Source organism: Muntiacus reevesi, chromosome 3 (assembly GCF_963930625.1).
Source record: "Muntiacus reevesi chromosome 3, mMunRee1.1, whole genome shotgun sequence".
Lineage (NCBI taxonomy): Eukaryota > Metazoa > Chordata > Mammalia > Artiodactyla > Cervidae > Muntiacus > Muntiacus reevesi.
This window is the reverse complement of record NC_089251.1, coordinates 49487179-49506589: the sequence shown is the minus strand read 5'-3', so window position 1 is coordinate 49506589 and position 19411 is coordinate 49487179. Positions and strand designations below refer to the sequence as shown.

Below are 19411 nucleotides of genomic sequence, written 5' to 3'. Positions count from 1 at the left end.
AACCAAGAGCAGGCCCATAACTGAGCAATATAAGCAAATCTTTATAATGCATTTGACTCAGAATTATTATAAAGTGGTATAACATTCCTCTGAAAGAAGCCTTCTCCCATGCAAGGATTTACGAACATTGCCAATAAGACTCAAAGAAGGAAACAGGCTCTGTGATAAGTGTTCTCAAACACTTCTGCAAATGCCAACAGTGCAAGTGATAAAAGCCAGTGATGGTTTGGACTACAACTAAATGAGGAAAATACAATGGAAATGAAGCTTTGGAGGCAGTGATGAACAATGGGCACTGAGAGGATGATGGAGAGCAACTCTGCCCATAAAACTCACTTAGATGAGGTTGCGGAGTCTGAGATCCACAAAGATGCTCTGCGCATCCATGTAAATAATAAGATTTAGAAAGTAACAAATGAAAGCACACAAGGCAAGCGAAACAAAATGCACTCAGTCCCACAGGTGCTTGATACAGATGGACATGAAAGCTGAATGGTATGGGAAACTATACCATTGAGGCTGAAGATAAGAAAGGAAGCAAAGGAAATGCAATGTTTCGATCACTTCTTGGCAGAGAGAATCTTGGTAATAACCAATGTGGCAGGAAGGACACATTGCAAGACAGATTGCTCTTGGTTGTTGAAGAATGTTGAAGCGGGGTCATTTTGGAAAAGGAGGGGTGACTATGCTTTGCTAAGAGGCACAAAATTGCAATTTACTGGGCACTAGATGAGACTGCATGGATCAGACTTTCTAAATGGAATCTCCATGCAAGTCAGATAAGCTCTTTTCCCAGCTAGGTTTTCTTAATGCCAAATAATACAGGAACTTAATCCTTTGGATTCAAGAATGATTTTTGCACATATCTTTAATCAAATGGTAAATTTCTGGAAATGTCTTAAGGAAGAATTGAGTTTCATGACCAGTCTGATGTTCACAAGGCATTCACCATATGGATAATATTCTGTTTCTGGTAATGCCACACTGAAAATAGCAGCATCATGGCTGACTGGGAAAAGAACTAAAGGTGGCAGAGCCACACTTTGGAATTTGCAAATAGTTTACAATAGATGGCATCTTGTGTTGAAAGAAAGGGACTGAGGGAGGAGAAGAAGCCAAGGTAAGAACCTCAACACATACATTTGGAAATCTTGCCAAGAAATCATGATACTTCTATTCATTGAGCTTTTTGTTTCTTTGCATTTGATGAAAATGGACCAGATACTTATATTTTCATGAGAAGGGAAACACTGAAGTGATTGAATAAAGGATCTATAATTGTTAGTGTCTGACAACTATGTTAGTTTTTGGCAACAGCACATCAACCTGTATTAAATTCAAATGCTTTCTGGCCTTTAAAGTTTATTGATAACCTAGTATGCATTGGAACCTGATGAATGAATTCCTATTGTTTTCACCATCTCTAACATGTGAACACAATCCACACATAGAGAGGCTGGCTCCTGAACAGGGAATGAAAATTACTAGGACTAACAGAGGGAAGTAGACTTACAATGAGTAAATATACAAAAGCCCCAAATAATTATAATAGTCACAACTTGGCAATGACTTTCCAGACTATTAAATTAGTTTTCTTGTGAAGAATGGAGATTTTATAAGGCTAGTATAAACACAGGGTAATTGGAAAATCAAATTGTTCATTGTGAGTTATTGTAAGGTCTGGAATAATGGTGATAACATTTAAAAAGAAGAAAACTACCTATGAGTCACTGTAGTTTGGTGTTTTTAGCAGTACTGTTGCCAAGAATGCTTGCCTTGAAAGAACAACAGTGGGAACTTGAATTGTGAAGCCCAGGTCCCAGCTTACCCCTGACACAATGAGCTCTCCTCCCAGATTCTGTACTTCGGCTTTCACCTTGCTGCAGATGTTAAGTTGATGGCAATACAAGGCAATTCGTTGAAGGTAGGCTAATAAATCCTGTTTACATGCTGAATCAGGACACTATAAAACATTTAAAAAAATTAATCAGTAAGAATCTTTCAATTTCTAATACTTGCTATATAGAAGCTGTGAGAAAAAAAAGTTTTCACTGTCATATACCTTAATTATATCCATTCAACTTGATAGTGCATTAAAGCTTCAGAAATGCTTTAGGGAATTTAGAAGGCCACAGTGATAGGTGAGAGTGGTTAGTTCTACTTTGATAAAATTCTATACAAAGAATATTGATGATTTCCCAGAAAGTCTTATTGGGATGAATGTATAAGTATTTTATCAATTATCTTCTAAACTGCAAAGAAAACAATATTTTATAGGATGTCTCCTAGTGACCCATTCCATGTTCACTATATGCAAAGTTATTTTAACACAAACAACAAAGCAATAGATGCTAGAAAGAAATCATTCTGTGTGACAATCTCTCTGCCATATTCAATTCGATTTGTTGGAAAATGCATTTGTTTCTTTTGGCTTTCTAAGAAATGTATCATTCACTAAAGAAACTCTATTGCACTTTCTGGAATAGTGGGCTTTATCCCAGGAATGCAAGGATTCTTTAATATCCACAAATCAATCAATGTAATACACCACATTAACAAATTGAAAGATAAAAACCATATGAGTATCTCAATAGATGCAGAAAAACGCCTTTGACAAAATTCAACATCCATTTATGATAAAAACTCTCCAGAAAGTAGGACTAGAAGGAACATATCTCAACATAATAAAAGCTATATATGACAAACCCACAGCAAACATTATCCTTAATGGTGAAAAATTGAAAGCATTTCCCCTAAAATCAGGAACAAGAAACAGGTGCCCACTCTCACCACTACTATTTAACATAGTTTGGGAAGTTTTGGCCATAGCAATCAGAGTAGAAAAAGAAATGAAAGGAATCCAGATAGGAAAAGAAGAAGTGAAACTCTCACTGTTTGCAGATGACATGATCCTCTACATAGAAAACCCTAAAGACTCTAACAGAAAATTACTAGAGCTATTCAATGAATATAGTAAAGTGGCAGGATATAAAATTAACACACAGAAATCCCTTGCATTCCTATACACTAAAAATGAGAAAACAGAAAGAGAAATTAAGGAAACAATACCATTCACCATTTCAACAAAAAGAATAAAATACTTAGGAGTATATCTACCTAAAGAAACAAAAGACTTATACATAGAAAGCTATAAAACACTTATGAAAGAAATCAGAGAGGACACAACAGATGGAGAAATATACCGTGTTCATGGATTGGAAGAAGCAATATTGTGAAAATGAGTATACTATCCAAAGCAATCTATAGATTTAATGCAATCCCTATCAAGCTACCAACGGTATTCTTCACAGAACTAGAACAAATAATTTCACAATTTGTATAGAAATACAAAAAATCTTGAATAGCCAAAGTAATCTTGAGAAAGAATGGAACTGGAGGAATCAACCTGCCTGACTTCAGGCTCTACTACAAAGCCACAGTCATCAAGACAGTATGGTACTGGCACAAAGACAGAAATATAGATCAATGGAACAAAATAGAAAGCCAAGAGATAAATCCACGTACCTATAGACACCTTATCTTCAACAAAGGAGGCAAGAATATACAATGGAAAAAAGACAACCTCTTTAACAAGTGATGCTGGGAAAACTGGTCAACCATTTGTAAAAGAATGAAACTAGAACACTTTCTAACACCATACACAAAAATAAACTCAAAATGGATTAAAGATCTAAATGTAAGACAAGGAACTATAAAACTTCTAGAGGAGAACATAGGCAAAACACTCTCCTCTCCAAAACATAAATCACAGCAAGATCCTCTATGACCCACCTCCCAGAATATTGGAAATAAAAGCAAAAATAAACAACTGGAACCTAATTAAAATTAAAAGCTTTTGCACAACAAAGGAAACTATAAGCAAGGTGAAAAGACAGCCTTCAGAATGGGAGAAAATAATAGCAAATGAAGAAACAGATGAAGGATTAATCTCAAAAATATACAAGCAACTCCTGCAGCTCAATTCCAGAAAAATAAATGATCCAATCAAAAAATGGGCCAAAGATCTAAACATACATTTCTCCAAAGAAGGTATATAGATGGCTAACAAACACATGAAAAAATGCTCAATATCACTCACTATCAGAGAAACGCAAATCAAAACCTCAATGAGGTACCATTACACACCAGTCAGATGGCTGCTATCCAAAAGTCTACAAGCAATAAATGCTGGAGAGGGTGTGAAGAAAAGGGAACCCTCTTACACTGTTGGTGGGAATGCAAACTAGTACAGCCACTATGGAGAACAGTGTGGAGATTCCTTGAAAAACTGGAAATAGAACTGCCATATTACCCAGCAATCCCACTCCTGGGCATACACACCGAGGAAACTAGACCTGAAAGAGACACATGCACCCCAATGTTCATTGCAGCACTGTTTATAATAGCCAGGACATGGAAGCAACTTAGATGCCCATCAGCAGACGAATGGATAAGGAAGCTCTGATACATACACACTATGGAATATGACTCAACCATTAAAAAGAATTCATTTGAATCAGTTCTAATGAGATGGATGAAACTGGAGCCCATTATACAGAGTGAAGTAAGTCAGAAAGATAGACCAATACAGTATACTAATGCATATATATGGAATTTTAAAAGATGGTAATGATAACCCTATATGCAAAACAGAAAAAGAGACACAGATGTACAGAACAGACTTTTAGACTCTGTGGGAGAAGGCGAGGGTGGGATGTTCTGAGAGAATAGCATTGAAACAAGTATACTATCAAGAGTGAAACAGATCACCAGCCCAGGTTGGATGCATGAGACAAGTGCTCATGGTTGGTGCACTGGGAAGACCCAGAGGGATGGGATGGAGAGGGAGGTGGGAGGGGGGATCGGGATGGGGAATACATGTAAATCCATGGCTGATTCATATCAATGTATGGCAAAAACCACTACAATATTGTAAAGTAATTAGCCTCCAACTAATAAAAATAAATGGGAAAAAAAATTAGCAACATGATAAACTTAATTTAAACCAGAGACTGTAAGAAGGATCAAGACCGTTGTAAAAGAAAAAGATGTGAGTAAAATGAGTTGGAAGCCCAGTGAAATAAGCTTATCAGTGTAACAACAAGATGCTTCCAAGGATGCAGCAGAGATTTTGAATTCTTAAAAAAAAAAATCTGGTGGCCAAGGGTTTTGAATTCTTTTTGTAACTTAAGTGGGTAGATGTCCATCAAATACACACTGAACAGAGCTGAACACTTTCAGAGACATTTACATGATTCCCTAAAGCGTTTCTGAAGCTTCAATGCCAACGGCTATCAAGTAATTGAAATATATTCCTATTGCTATCCAAAGTTCAGTTCAAAATTCTCCAGGATATTCTATTGTTCTCCCTCAATCTGGCACTTAAAAAGGACATATAATCACCAGATCCTTGATGAAACACTGTAAGAAATGAGTACCTACAGCCCAAAGTAAAGTACCTTATTTAGAACAAAAGTATGAGAAAAAGACTCCAGCTAAGCTTTCTTCAAGCTCAAGAAAGGGAATTCTTTCATTAATACTGTGAAGCCAGTCATTTGACATAGCCATTTATTTAATAAGTTACAAAGGGGTCTTTTTTCTACATAATACTTACCATTGTGGTATTTTTTTTTCACTAACTGCATTTATCAAGAAAGAATCCCACAGAGACTGTTTTTAGCTTCCTACAAGTACTTCATACTGTAATATTTATCCTTCTCCAGAGACTCATATACTGAAAGGAATTAACTTTAAAATGATATCTCCCTAAAGGCCTTTGATACAAATACCTTGCAGCAAATTAAAATGGAAGTTCTATCTCAATGGAACAGTAATTAAAAATGCAACAGTCCGTAAAAAGTTTATACTGTGTGCATATCTCAAATCTTCATAAAAATATTTTCTGGCAAAATAAAACCAACCAATGCACATTTTGGAAATGCTCATTTTATTCTGTTATTTAAACTGAAGTATTTAAAACATACATAAAGGCATTATGGACCAAGAGAAATAACTCTTATACCATTGGAATAGTAGACATGGATGCATTATTTGAAAAAGAAATGCTCCATTCAGACCAAACATTAGCAAAAATTGCAGGTTGCTTCACAACTGATGACAGGAAGAATGCTACAAAGAGGTTGTGTTTATCTTTTCTTTGTTACGCCATCATTAAATGTCATTTTAATACTTTGTCACAATCTCAAGATACATCTAAAATCCTGGGATTTGCATGTGTGTGTGCACATGATATGTTTTCAAGATATCAAAGCTGTTCGGGGGCTGTGTTTCCTGATACATAATTGTTTGAAATAAAGATCCAAAATTTCAAAATCAAAAATAAGAATCACAATAAAACTTATTGAGCTCAAGGAGCCTAAACTTACTGAAAAGTAGTTTCAGTCATTGAGATTTGGAATATAATGGAAAAACCATCCAAACTTCATCTACTTTTACTCCTTAAGAGTCGATCCTAGCACAATCCTCTCTCAGAACCACCTGTCAATCTCTGGTCACTCCACTTATCCCAATATATGTAGAAAATTGCCTCAATATTTGCAGAAAAAAATGCAGCGTTCTTTCCTGACCGGTGCATTTCTGTATGTTTGCATGTATGAGAGCTATTTTCAAATAAACTCATTTTCTCTCCTCTCTTTTACATGAACCTTCTGGGTGACATATGGAACTCAACTTTTGCTGCAAAATGTAAGAAGCTTGGCAATCAGTAGTGCCCTGAAATTTGCAATATAATAATGGTTTGGTCCTTAATCACTACAAATTTCAGGAGATTTTCAAATTTTGGTAATATTTAGTAAATTATTTTTACTCTTAAGTGTTTCTCAAAAATTCAAAAGTAAGCAAAACATTCCTCCAGATTTGCTATCATATATATAATATGAAACAATCTGCTGACTTATTTTAAAAGCAATTCCAATAGTTTAATCACGAGTTTTTCTTCTCAGACTTTAGGAGATGAGTAAATTTGGTATTGATGAGGTATTCTATAATTTGGGAAGTTGAAGTCAGTATTTAGAGGAACAGTCTTATATTAGAAAATGAGGGAGATAAACTATAGTAAGCAACTCAAAAACCACAGGAGACCACAGCCATTTATGGAGCAGGTGGTTGTGGTTTAGTCGTTAAGTCATGTCCAACTCTTTGTGATCCCATGGACTGTAGTCCGCCATGGAATTTCCCAGGCAAATATTCTGGAATGGGTAGCCATTTCCTTCTCCAGGGGATCTTCCTGACCCAGGGGTCAAACCCGCATCTCCTACACAACAGGCAGTCTCTTGCATTGCAGGCAGATTCTCTACCAACTGAGCTACAGAGAAGCCCTCCTCCACAGAGGAGAAAAAAATCTTAAATCTTTCAGTGTTCCCAAAGAGGATGATCTGTTTCATAGAAATTCGTGTTCATAATGCTTTTACCATGTAAATAACAGTTTATATAATATTTTCTATTGCAGAATCAATATATATTTCAAGACATTTTCCTTTGAAACTGCCTCAAACTGTAAGCCACCATTGTTTAAAGAGATAAGCATCAGTTATTTGAAAGAGTCTCTTGCCTAAAGTACACTTATAAGAAATGGCCCATTATTGAAAGAAGACATACTTAGAACAGGATTTTAGAGTTCCAGTTCAGCAAAATAAAATGAAAAGAGTGGAAATAAGCCCAAATATTCAACCTTGAGATTGAGAACTATTTTAATGTGAATCTTAATTCAATCTAAAGGCATAAAAGATACTCTGAGAATTTTGTTAATTTCTGATGCTCTTTGAGTCTGGATGAAAATAAAGCTGAAATCTGAATGTTCTTGATTATGTGAATTTATCACATTTATGTCAGGACATAAATTATAATGAATTATAAAGAGCATCATTATAGTGAGATCAATTATAACAAGAAATAAAGTTGTTTCTTTTGCTTCCCACTTGTGCAATGTCACTGTGTTTCTGAATGAGGACAGCCAGGATAATCCATGATTCCCTGAAGGTTATGTCTCTTAAAAAGTTGATACTCTTCTTTCTAAAGGAACCTTGAAAACAGGATCCACCTTTGGCATCAACTCAATCTTGACAGAGTTAGAGGTCAGTTTGTAAAATGTTAGCGATTCTCTGAAATTCATTCTTCAGAGGCATTTAATAGAGTGCATAAAACCCATTACAGAACCCAAGAGCTAGTTAATGACCCCACTCAGCATGTGCTTGCTCTTCCCTCTTACATTACCTGATCAGCCACAGCACGGGCTAATTTGTCCATTCGAGAACCTGCTTCGGCAATTTTCTTGGCGGCATTAATGACATCAGATGTATTTTTCAACGGGCCTTTGCCTCTGAAACAACAGGCACAACATAATTAGAAATTCACTTTATGGCAGGAAATAGACACACCTACCATATTGTTTGTCCAGAACTCTGCTTTTGTATTTGATTTGGCTCTGACCACGTTAGAGGAAATTTGAATGTTTTCTTGATTCACTTCAATTTCCATTCAAATAATCCACTTTATTTACATGCATTTTCAAGGAATATTTTTCCCTATTTGGATGGGCATGCTCGCATTTTATTCTTTACATGAATTTCTATATTTTTTGAACAGTGGTCCATTAAAAAAGATGATCACTACAAGGGCAATGGGAATTTAACATGTAAATGCTTATCATGTGTCTATGCGGTTGTATACATTTATCTTCATAACAATCCTAACAAGCAGGCATCATCATCCCCATTTTAGAGAAGAGAAAAATAGACTAAAGTGATTAACTCTCCCAAGCTTATGCAAATCATGTGATAAATTCTAAATTTAAATCAGTCTAGCCAAAATAAATGCTCATTCACTGTCTTTCATACCATGCCCAGCATTATTATTATGCTAATCATATTTTTAAGTCCACTTTGGCTCTTTGAGAAACCATTGTCTCCTGTCCATAACTGGGGACTATTTGGCCAAAATTTCAGAAATCTGCTGAGCTCTTTCTCTTGCTGACTTATATGCTTCTGGAACTGTCTTATGAAAGAACACTCATAGAACACTGTGTGGCAGTAGATGTCTTCATGTTGCCAAAAACCATTGCCCCAATATTTTCACATAAGGTTTTCAATTAGGTGAACTATTTAATATTACATGTCTTTCAAATATTTATTAGAAGGGAAAAGGAAACTATGCTGCATTATAAAGTTTTAAACAAAATGTTGCATATGATATACCTTCTCTTTTCTTGAAAGGTAAATAACATGATAGAATAAATACATTTATTCTTCTATTTTTAGCATTGTTACTGGTCTCCTTGTGTTTGGTTACTCAGTCATATCCAACTCTTTGCAACTCCAGGGACTGTAGCCTGCCAGGATCCTCTGCCCTTGGCATTTTCCAGGCAAGAATACTGGAGTTGTGATTTCCTATTCCAACTGGTCTCCTTATATGCATGTAAAAATCAATGCATTTTTTAGGACTACAAAATTATAATCCTATAGTTAAACATGTGGTGAGCTACAGAGAAAAACTACTCAGACGTCATTTATTTAGATTGCATAGAGAGTAGGCAATGATTGCCATTGTTCCATAATAACATTTTATAAAATGGAAGACTTAAAATGACTTTAGAAAATAAATGTAAATGAAGGGGCATTTTATTTCCCTCTCAATTTTGCTTCTGGAATTTTTAGTGTTAGTAGCTAAAAGTAAGATATATTGTGTTCACATGAATGCTTAAACATGTATATAGGGAAATTCAAAACTTCAGATATTTCATTTTGCTATGGCAACATTAACTCTAGAAAGTGAAAGAGGAGAGTGAAAAAGTTGGCTTAAAACTCAACATTCAGAAAACTAAGATCTTGGCATCTGGTCCCATCAATTCATGGCAAATAGATGAGGAAACAATGGAAACAGTGAGAGATTTTATTTTGGGGGGCTCTAAAATCAGTGCAGATGGTGACTGTAGCCATGAAATTAAAAGAAGCTTGCTCCTTGGAAGAAAAGTTATGACCAACCTAGACAGCATATTAAAAAGTCGAGACATTCCTTTGCCAACAAAGGTCTGTATTCCCAAAGCTATGGTTTTTCCAGTAGTCATGTATGGATGTGAGAGTTGGACTATAAAGAAAGCTGAGCACTGAAGAATTGGTACTTTTGAACTGTGGTGTTGGAGAAGACTCTTGAGGATCTCTTGGACTGCAAGGAGATCCAACCAGTTCATCCTAAATCAATCCTGAATATTCTCTGGAAGGACTGATGCTGAAGCTGAAACTCTAATACTTTGGCCACCTGATGCGAAGAACAGACTCATTGGAAAAGACCCTGGTGCTGGGAAAGATTGAAGGTGGGAGAAGGGGACAACAAAGGATGAGATGGTTGGATGGCTTCACTGATTCAATGGACATGAGTTTGAGTAAGCTCCGGGAGTTGGCGATGAACCAGGAAGCCTGCAGTCCATGGCGTTGCAAAGGGTCAGACGCAACTAAACCACTGAACTGAACTGAACATTAACTCTTCCACAAAAGACATTGACTTCTATCCAGTTGCTATATAGATTTGTAAATACATAGATTTTCACATGTGCATTTTATAGAATATGAGTGAATTAAAGATTCTGTGACAGTTTGGCTCTCACTCTCTCACATTATTTTTTAAATTATCTCTAAATAAACTTTTGTGTTTGGTTTATATTTTTAAAGGAAATTCTAGATGCAGAATCTGTCAATATTTAATAGTATTCTCATTATTATTTATTTCTCTGTAGCTTCCAAACCTTAGAAAATCTTTTTGTACAATCTTATTCAGATAAAATAATTGTTACTTTTTGCCTTCATCTTAACCCATTCCTGCTGGAGGAGGGATAAGCTACCCACTCCAGTATTCTTGGACTTCCCTTATAGCTCAACTGGTAAAAAACTCCTGCAGTGCGGGACACCTGGGTTTGATCCCTAGGTTGGGAAGATCCCCTGGAGAAGGGAAAGGCTACCCACTCCAGTATTCTGGCCTGGAGAATTCCATGGACTGTATAGTCCATGGGCTTGCAAAGAGTCTGACACAACTGAGCGACTTTCACTTTCACTAACCCATTCACAAAGGGCTGCATTATACTTTATTTTTCATTAATAACAATCTTGGCGTTTGTTTACTTCAAGAATTTCAAAGGATTTGTAGAAATGCTTACTCATGAACATTTCATGATAACTTTCAACCGTGGATTGATTCTGACATTTATAGAGGCTTGAATCTGTCTGAGGCTCAGGCTCCTAAATTTCAGCTAAAGCATCATTAGAAGCATGTCTTCTTGTAATTAAAAAGAGACTACAGATTCACTATTACATTGTTATTTTAAAAGTTTGAGACTTTAGAATTCACTTTGTGGACTCAATTCAATTCTTGGAGTCACAAGTGGATGATAGGGATGTATTTCATGAAACTAGAGAGCAATGTAGAAATTTTGAGATCATCAAATATTTCCTAGTTTTCTAGCTGAGAAAGCTGAAATCCAAAGAGGAGGCTAAGTGACTTGCTGGAGATGATAAGAAGAGAAATAAAGGACTGAACCTCTGTGTCCCTAATCACAATTTTGTTGGTTACCAAGGAGGAGGGGTGGAGGAGGGAAGGACTGGGAAGGTAGGATTAGCAGATGCAAACTCTTATATGTAGAAAGAATAAACACCAAAAAGCTCTTACTATATATAGCACGGGGCACTATATTCAATGTTGTGCTCAGCTGCTCAGTCGTGTCTGAGTTTTTGTGATCCCATGGACCGTAACCTATCAATCTCCTCTGTGGGAAAAAGTCCATGGAATTTTCCAGGCAAGAATACTGGAGTGCGCTACTATTTCCTTCTCCAAGGGATCTTCCTGACCCAGGGAGGGAACCCGCATGTCCTGCATCTTCTGGCATTGGCAGGAGATTCTTTACCACTGAGCCACCTGGGAAGCCCACTATATTCAATATCACATGATAAAACATAATGGAAAAGAGAATTTTTTAAAACATCTATATGTGTATAACTGGGTCCCTTTGCTGCACAGCAGAGGCTAGCATAACATTGTTGATCAATTATACTTCAATTAAAAAATTTTTAAATATTAAAAGATGAGATTTATGAGTTAGAAAATAATAGAACATGGGATGGACAGGTACACATTGCTATATTTAAAATAGATGAGCAACAAGGACCCATTGGATAGCAAAATATTGCATATGGAACACTGCTCAAGGTTATGTGGCAGCCGGGATGGGAGGGGAGATTGGGAAAGAATGGATGCATGCATATGTATGGCTGAGTCTTTTTGCTGTTCACCTGAAACTATCACAGCATTGTTTATTAATCGATTATAGTGAGTGAAAGCCTCTCAGTCCTATGTGACTCTTTGCGACCCCATGGACTGTAGCCCACCATCCTCCTCTGTCCATGGAATTCTCTAGGCCAGAATAGTGGAGTGAGCAGCCATTCCTTTCTCCAGGGGATCTTCCCAACCCAGGGTTTTAACCCAGCTCTCTCGCATTACAGGCGGATTCTTTATCATCTGAGCCACCAGGGAATACCCAATACAAAATAAAAGTTTTTTTGTTTTTTTGTTTTTTTTAAAGAAAACAATAGAACACAGAAAATAAACAAATCTAAAACTGGTTCCAAAAAAAAAAAAAAGAAGGGAAAACTGATATAGAAAATAAACCTAGTTTGTTAACAAGAAAAAAAAAATCAAGTGAAGAAAACATCCCTTGAATGTTAGAGTGGATTTGTACATGCTCACAAGAGCTGAGTGTAAAACTGTCAGAAGACACATTGGTATCTTGAAACCTGCCATGATAGTACTCCTTCTATGGCTTCTTTTTTTCCTCTAAGAAATTAGAAAGTTGCTGCCAAAAGTCAACTTAGTAGACAGGATACATGTAGCCTTTCTTTCCCAAACTCCCCTCCCACCCAGGCTGCCACATAACACTGAGCCCTGTTCCAAGTTGAGAGAAAGTCTATTGTGACTAAAGGAGGTTGCTGGGTCTTCTGGAGCTGGAAGATGGTTATAAAGCTTATAATATTTAAGGTATACATTTCTTTAACGCATTTTTCTACAGGTATATTTCATAATTTAAAATTATATTTTTCTTATTTTTCTGTCAATCTGATATATATGAAAAAATGTAATTTTCTTTTCCATGATGGTTGAGGAATCTGAGTCACTTTATCATTTATTTATCATTTATTGATCATTACAATTAATCATTCATATGCCCTTTGCTCTGAGTTTTTATTCAAATTTTTTACACATTTCTCCATTGTTTTCTTTTTTTTACCTAAATTACTTGTCTCTGTTTTTTAGATATTTTGAATTTTGATCTTTTGTTAATCATGTTGCAAATTACTTCTTCCAGTCTTAGCCTGTATATTTACTTTTGTAACAGTTTTTTTAAAGTATAAATTTTAATTTTATTGTGGTCAAATGTATCAATCATTTCTACCAGAGTTTGCACTTTTTGAAACTTCTTTAAGAAGTTCTTCCTGTTGAAAGTGTTAGCTTATACTATGGTGGTAATCATTTTGCTATATAAATTTATATAACATATATTTTGCTATATATATACATATATTTCAGAAAATTGATATTCACATGCAAAAGAATGAAGCGAGACCCTTAACTCATAGCATATAAAAAGTTAACTGGAAGTGGATTGTAAGAGCTAATCTATACATATCATACAAGAAAACTTAAGGGAAAAACTTCATGACATTGGATTTGGCAATGATTTCTTGAATATGACACCAAGAACACAGACAACAGCAGCAATATTAATTAACAAATTCAACTCTATCAAAATTTAAAATCTATGAATTAAAGGACACAATCAACAGAGTAAAAATGCAGCCCATAGAATAAGAGAAAATATTTTTAAATCCTATATCTGACAAGGGGTTAAAACCCAGAATATAGAAAGACTCCTACAATTCAGCACTAAAAATCAACCTGAATTTAAAAAAAAAAAAACGGGCAAAGTGCTTGAATATACATTTCTCAAAAGAAGATATACAATAGCTAATCAGTTCATGAAAAGATGTTTAACACCACTGATTATTAGGAAAATACAAATCAAGATCACAGTGAGATACCATCTCATACTAAAATGGTTGCTGTAAAAACAAAAATAAAACAAAAACTAAAAATAGGAAGTCTTGGCAAGGATGTGAAGAAGTTGCAACTTTTGTATACCATTGATGGGAATGTAAAATGGTGCAGCTGCTATTTAAAACCAAACAGTGGTTCCTCAAAAAATTAAACACAGAACTACCATATGCTCTAGAAATTCCAATTCTGGGTGGAATACCAAAGGACTGAAAGCAAGATCTCAGAGAGGTATTGGTATACCCATGTTCATAGCAAAACTATTCATAACCCAAGTGCTCCAAAATTGATGAATGGATAAGCAAAATATTATGTGTATATATATATATATATATATATATATATATATATATATATATATATATTCAATAAAATATTATTTGGCCTTAAGAAGAAATGAAAGTCTGACATAAACTATAACATGGCTGAACTTTGAGAATATTTCTGTTGTTGTTCAGTTGCTAAGTTGTGTTGGATTCTTCGCAACTCCATGAACTGCAGTATGCCAGGCTTCCCTGTCCTTCACTATCTCCCTGAGTTTGTTCAAAGTCTGTCCATTGGGTCAGTGATGGCATCCAGCCATCTCATTCTCTGTCGTCCCCTTCTCCTCTTGCCCTCAATCTTTCCCAGCATCAGGGTCTTTTCCAATGAGTGGCCTCTTCACATCAGGTGGCCAAAGTACTGGAGCTTCAGCATCAGTCCTTCCAGTGAATATTCAGGCCTGATTTCCTTTAGGATGGACTGGTTTGATTGCCTTGCTGTCCAAGAGATTGTCAAGAGTCTTCTTCAGCACCACAGTTCAAAAACACCAATTCTTTGGCATTCAGTCTTCTTTATGGTCCAACTCTCACATACATATATGATTACTGGTTGAGAACATTATGCTAAGTGAAACAAGCCAGTCACAAAGAGAAAAGTGTTATTTGTTTCCACTACAAGAGATACTTAGTCAAGTTCATGGTGACAGAAAGAAGAATGGTGGTTGCCAGGTGCTGAGGGAAGAGGTGAATGAGGGATGAAGAGTTCAATGGCCAGAGTTTCTGTTGGGGAAGATGAAAAAGTGCTAGAGATAGATGTTGGTGACAGTTGTACAACAACGTCAATATGCTTAGTGTCACAGAACTGTGCACTGAAAAATGCTTCAAATGGTACATTTCATTGTATGTATTCTTCACTACAATAAAAAAAAACAATTAATTTAAACAGCCATATGTGATTGGGGCTACTGTATTGGTCAACACAGGGCTAAATGAGCAACAGTCTTTGGAAAAATGTGAAGTGGGAACAGAAATAAAAAATGGTCAACAACAAATATATAGATATAGATAGATATATAGATCAGATCCCAAAACATCAGACGTTTGAGCCTTCCTGTCAGTGGACAGTGGGTTTCCCAAATGACTCAGAGGTAAAGAATCTGCCTGCCAATGCAGGAGACACAGGTTCAGTCCCTGGATCAGGAAGATCCCCTGGAGAAGAAAATGGCAACCGAATACAGTATTCTTGCTTGGGAAACCCCATGGACAGAGGAGCCTGGCAGGCTATAGTCCATGGGGCTACAAAGAATCAAACATGACTTAGCAACTGAACATGATAACACAACATGATCAGTGGACAGCAGTGTTGACAAAGTGACTGACCCCACTGGTTGTAGCTCCCAATCTCAAACTAATGGCTTAGACCCTATGTCTCTCCCTAATTCAGATCAGGTTCTCTATTTTCGAAATTTTGAAAGGTGCTTTGAGGAACCTTGTGACCTTAAAGACAGAAGACATGTTATTGTACCACTGGAAACATATTTTTAGTTTTCTTGATAAAACATCAAGAGTGAAATTAACTCTACTATATAGATTCATGAAATGTCTCTTTTGGCAATAGGCAATTTTTATACAAGGTCAATATTTGGAAGCTTTCCCAGGAAATGGTCAATGCAAAAAAAAAAAAAAAAGCCATCGAGATCTATTATCATGTTACTGCTATCCACAACTAAACAACTAATTAATATTTATTTCATGAAAAGGTAAGTGGTATTAATGTGAAAAATCAATGTGTGAGTACACTCTGAGTTAATGTACTCAGCACCCAGAATTCTTAAATTCTGAGTATATCCAAATTAAAACTATTTATTTGCTATAGTTTTCTCAGCACCTCTAACTGATCAATATAAGATGCGACTCTCCAGTAATGAGGTATCGTTAGGTTAGGAGTATATTTATAAATGCACTGAATCACAGAAGCCTCTTTTTAGAACCAGAGTCCATAAAACACAGTTGGGAAATATCCCTTTCACCAATCAGCTGAAGCAGTGTAAAGACAGCACAGTGGAAAAGTTGAATTAATCTGGGGATTAAAGATAAGTCAGGTAGACTGCAGAACCATTAGCTGAACCATGGAAGGAAATAACATTTAGAGAATGGTCTTGAAGCTGAAGTACAAATATGTAAAAATTTGAAGTACAAGTACATAAAAATTTGAGAAGGAATTTAAGGGTCAATAAAGATAGGCTTTGGATAGCAAACTCAAGACTTTTATATATTTTTATGAAAAGAGGAAAGAAAATTTTGGTGCAAAGGAGTTGGACAGATGCCATTTAATGGCCAGATATGGCATAAGTGAACAGACAAGAGTCAAGAATTAGAACTGATAGACTAGTTGAATTGTCACTTGGGCTGGAGTCCTAACTGGCCATACCAAGGCAGGAATGAAGTTTGGGAATACTGGGGTGATTACTTGATCTTTTAGTCTAGTGCTCAATACTTTACAGTTGATTGTAACCTGAAAGCTTTCTATTAGCATGAACACAGTTCCTTTCAAGATCAGAACTTATAGCTGATCTAGAAAGACAGCTTTGTCTCTGGCTGTACAATTAAATGTGAGTTTCTTTCCTGAACTGCTGCCATCTACACACCTTTTGTTCTTAGGAAACAAGACTGGCATATGCTATTTCCTTCTGAAAGTGACATGAGAAGTATGGATTCACCCTCTGCAGGACATCATTTCTGCCAGCGCCCATGAGATGGAAGTCAAGAAATGAACAGAAAAAGATGTGAGGCATAACCACTTTTATCCACCATGACCAAGTTATTACACAAGTAATAAGGTAGAACCTCTCTACTTTTAATAATAATGGGGTGGATATCATTGAGATTACTGAATCAAATTAATGAATTAGCTATCGATGAGAAGAAAACAAGATAATAAATGCAAGGGTGTTTTTTTTTCCTTTCATCGAAATGCCCTATAAATGTGTGATCTGAAAGTCAAGTTTCAATTCCTACTCGGCTACATCCTTTCCTTTAAATAAGAGAACACAGTACCTAAGAGTCATTAGAGGTATACAGCTGACATAATTCCTCCTTAAAGTGGAAAACCCAAGATAACAGTAGTGCATAGGGTCAAGTGCAGTGAATTTAGGTGAGAGGCACAAAGAAAGATTCAAATTAGCTACCTCTTTGCAAAAGAAGAGGCTCTACAGATGGTGAAGCAGCAAAACCTCAGCTTACTGTGTTTCATTTCCAATTCACACCCTCTCCTGTTTCTCTGGTTATTAACAACTGTATCTCCCTTTTGGCCTCACAAAGGGGCATAAAACTACTCATCAGGCAGCAGGAAAAAATGATAACCAGTAACAGTCTAGACATTTCATTATTCAAATCAGCATAAAATGATTATGCAAAATTCCTAGGAATTGAAGTGACCCTCTTTTCACTTTTAAAACTATACTTTGACTAATAGAAAATCTGTCTTAAATATCCTTTAACAAGATCCCTCAAATGTATCTCTCTTCTTTGACACAGTTATAAATAATCCAAAGCATTGTAAAACATCTTCCTGATCTTAACTAGCAACATGACTCGATTCATCATTCACTTTAAATTAATGAGATTATTTGTTCAAGAGATTATTAATGGATCGTATAATATCCATCAGATAAAGTACGAAGACAATGTTGAAAGCAAGCAAATTAAGTCATCACAGGCCTTGAAAAGCAATGACTGAGGCTACCATGAGAGTCTGATTTGTAGGAAATTAAGATTTCATTAATGGTTCAGACTGTATTTTCCTACTATTATTTTTGAGTGTGAAATAAATCTATGAAACTAGCAAAGACCAGTCAAATGTACAAATTTGAACTTCTGATGAATACAATGACATTTAGAAACTTGAAAGTCACCCTTAAAACATTAAGTCATTCCACTGAAGTCAAAAACAATTTTAAAATATTTGGAGAAAGGGCCAAGAAATGTCATCAGTACATATTATCCAGAGGCAAAAGGTAAGGAGGATAGGGCAGAGATGTGTCATATTTTATTATAAGCTATAATTAATTGTGGGCTTCCCAGGTGGTTCAGCAGTAAAGAAAACATCTGCCAATGCAGGAGATGCAGTCTCAATTCCTGGATCGGGAAGATACCCTGGAGAAGGAAATGGCAACCCACTCCAATAATCTTGCCTGGAAAATCCCATGAACAGAGGAGCCTGGCGGGCTACAGGCAATGGGATCCTAAAAGAGTCAGACATGATTTGGGGACTAAAACAACAACATAATTAATTGTAGCCTTTTCTTACTAAAAGCATTCAACAATCATTTAAAAAACTGTCACCATAAGGTAGTGTCTTGACATTGCCACACATCTTATATAACTTTAATAACAAATACCATGTTGAATCATTAAAAGACTTTTGCTCATGTTTCTCTGTGTGTCTGTGTTTCCCAGAAAAACAAAATCTACAGTAAAATGGTAGCTTTCATTCATATGGTAGGATACTTTATAACTGCATTACCTTGTTTGGATTTTAAACTCTCCTGTGAAGTTGATAAGAAGAGTATTACTTTCCTCCTTTACAAATGCATAAAGACAGTAAGAGACTGGTCTAGAATCACCTGGTATTTGGATTGAAAAATCCAGGGATCTTTTCATTGAGCTTTGCTCTCCCTTGGTCTGCCCTTCCTGTGGCTGGAAGGGCAGAAATGTCAGCTCCCTTTAAAGAGGAGACTATAAAAATGCAAAAGAAGAAACAGCAATGACCCCTGAGGAAAAAAAGGCTCCTGACAAAATTCTGACTGGTCTCCTGATTTATTAAAAATACTGCTCAGAGCGAAAGGGTCTAAAACTTATACAATGTTTAATTTTCCTGTCACAACTATAGAATCAGATGGTTGAACCCAATTCTTTGTATGTAAGTATAAAATATGAGCTGAAATTAAATACTAAATCATGAGATAGCATTAAAAGACATCACATGCCAACATGCCCCTCCCACATATATATACATATTTTTTCCCTGAGGGATATTAGCA

General features: G+C 35.9%; 1 protein-coding gene across 4 annotated transcripts in view; it reads right to left on the bottom strand.

The window, feature by feature from the left end:
* CTNNA2 (catenin alpha 2) overlaps positions 1-19411 on the bottom strand; it is a 1156373-nt gene that overhangs the window by 38375 nt on the left and 1098587 nt on the right. For 3 of the 4 annotated variants that reach the window (XM_065927274.1, XM_065927273.1, XM_065927275.1), the window contains 2 exons: positions 8233-8338; positions 1829-1963 (listed from right to left, as the gene is read on the bottom strand). In XM_065927274.1, the coding sequence (XP_065783346.1) occupies positions 1829-1963; positions 8233-8338 (241 nt within the window). The remainder of the gene's footprint in view (positions 1-1828; positions 1964-8232; positions 8339-19411) is intronic. The other variant, XM_065927276.1, reaches the window with a different exon arrangement.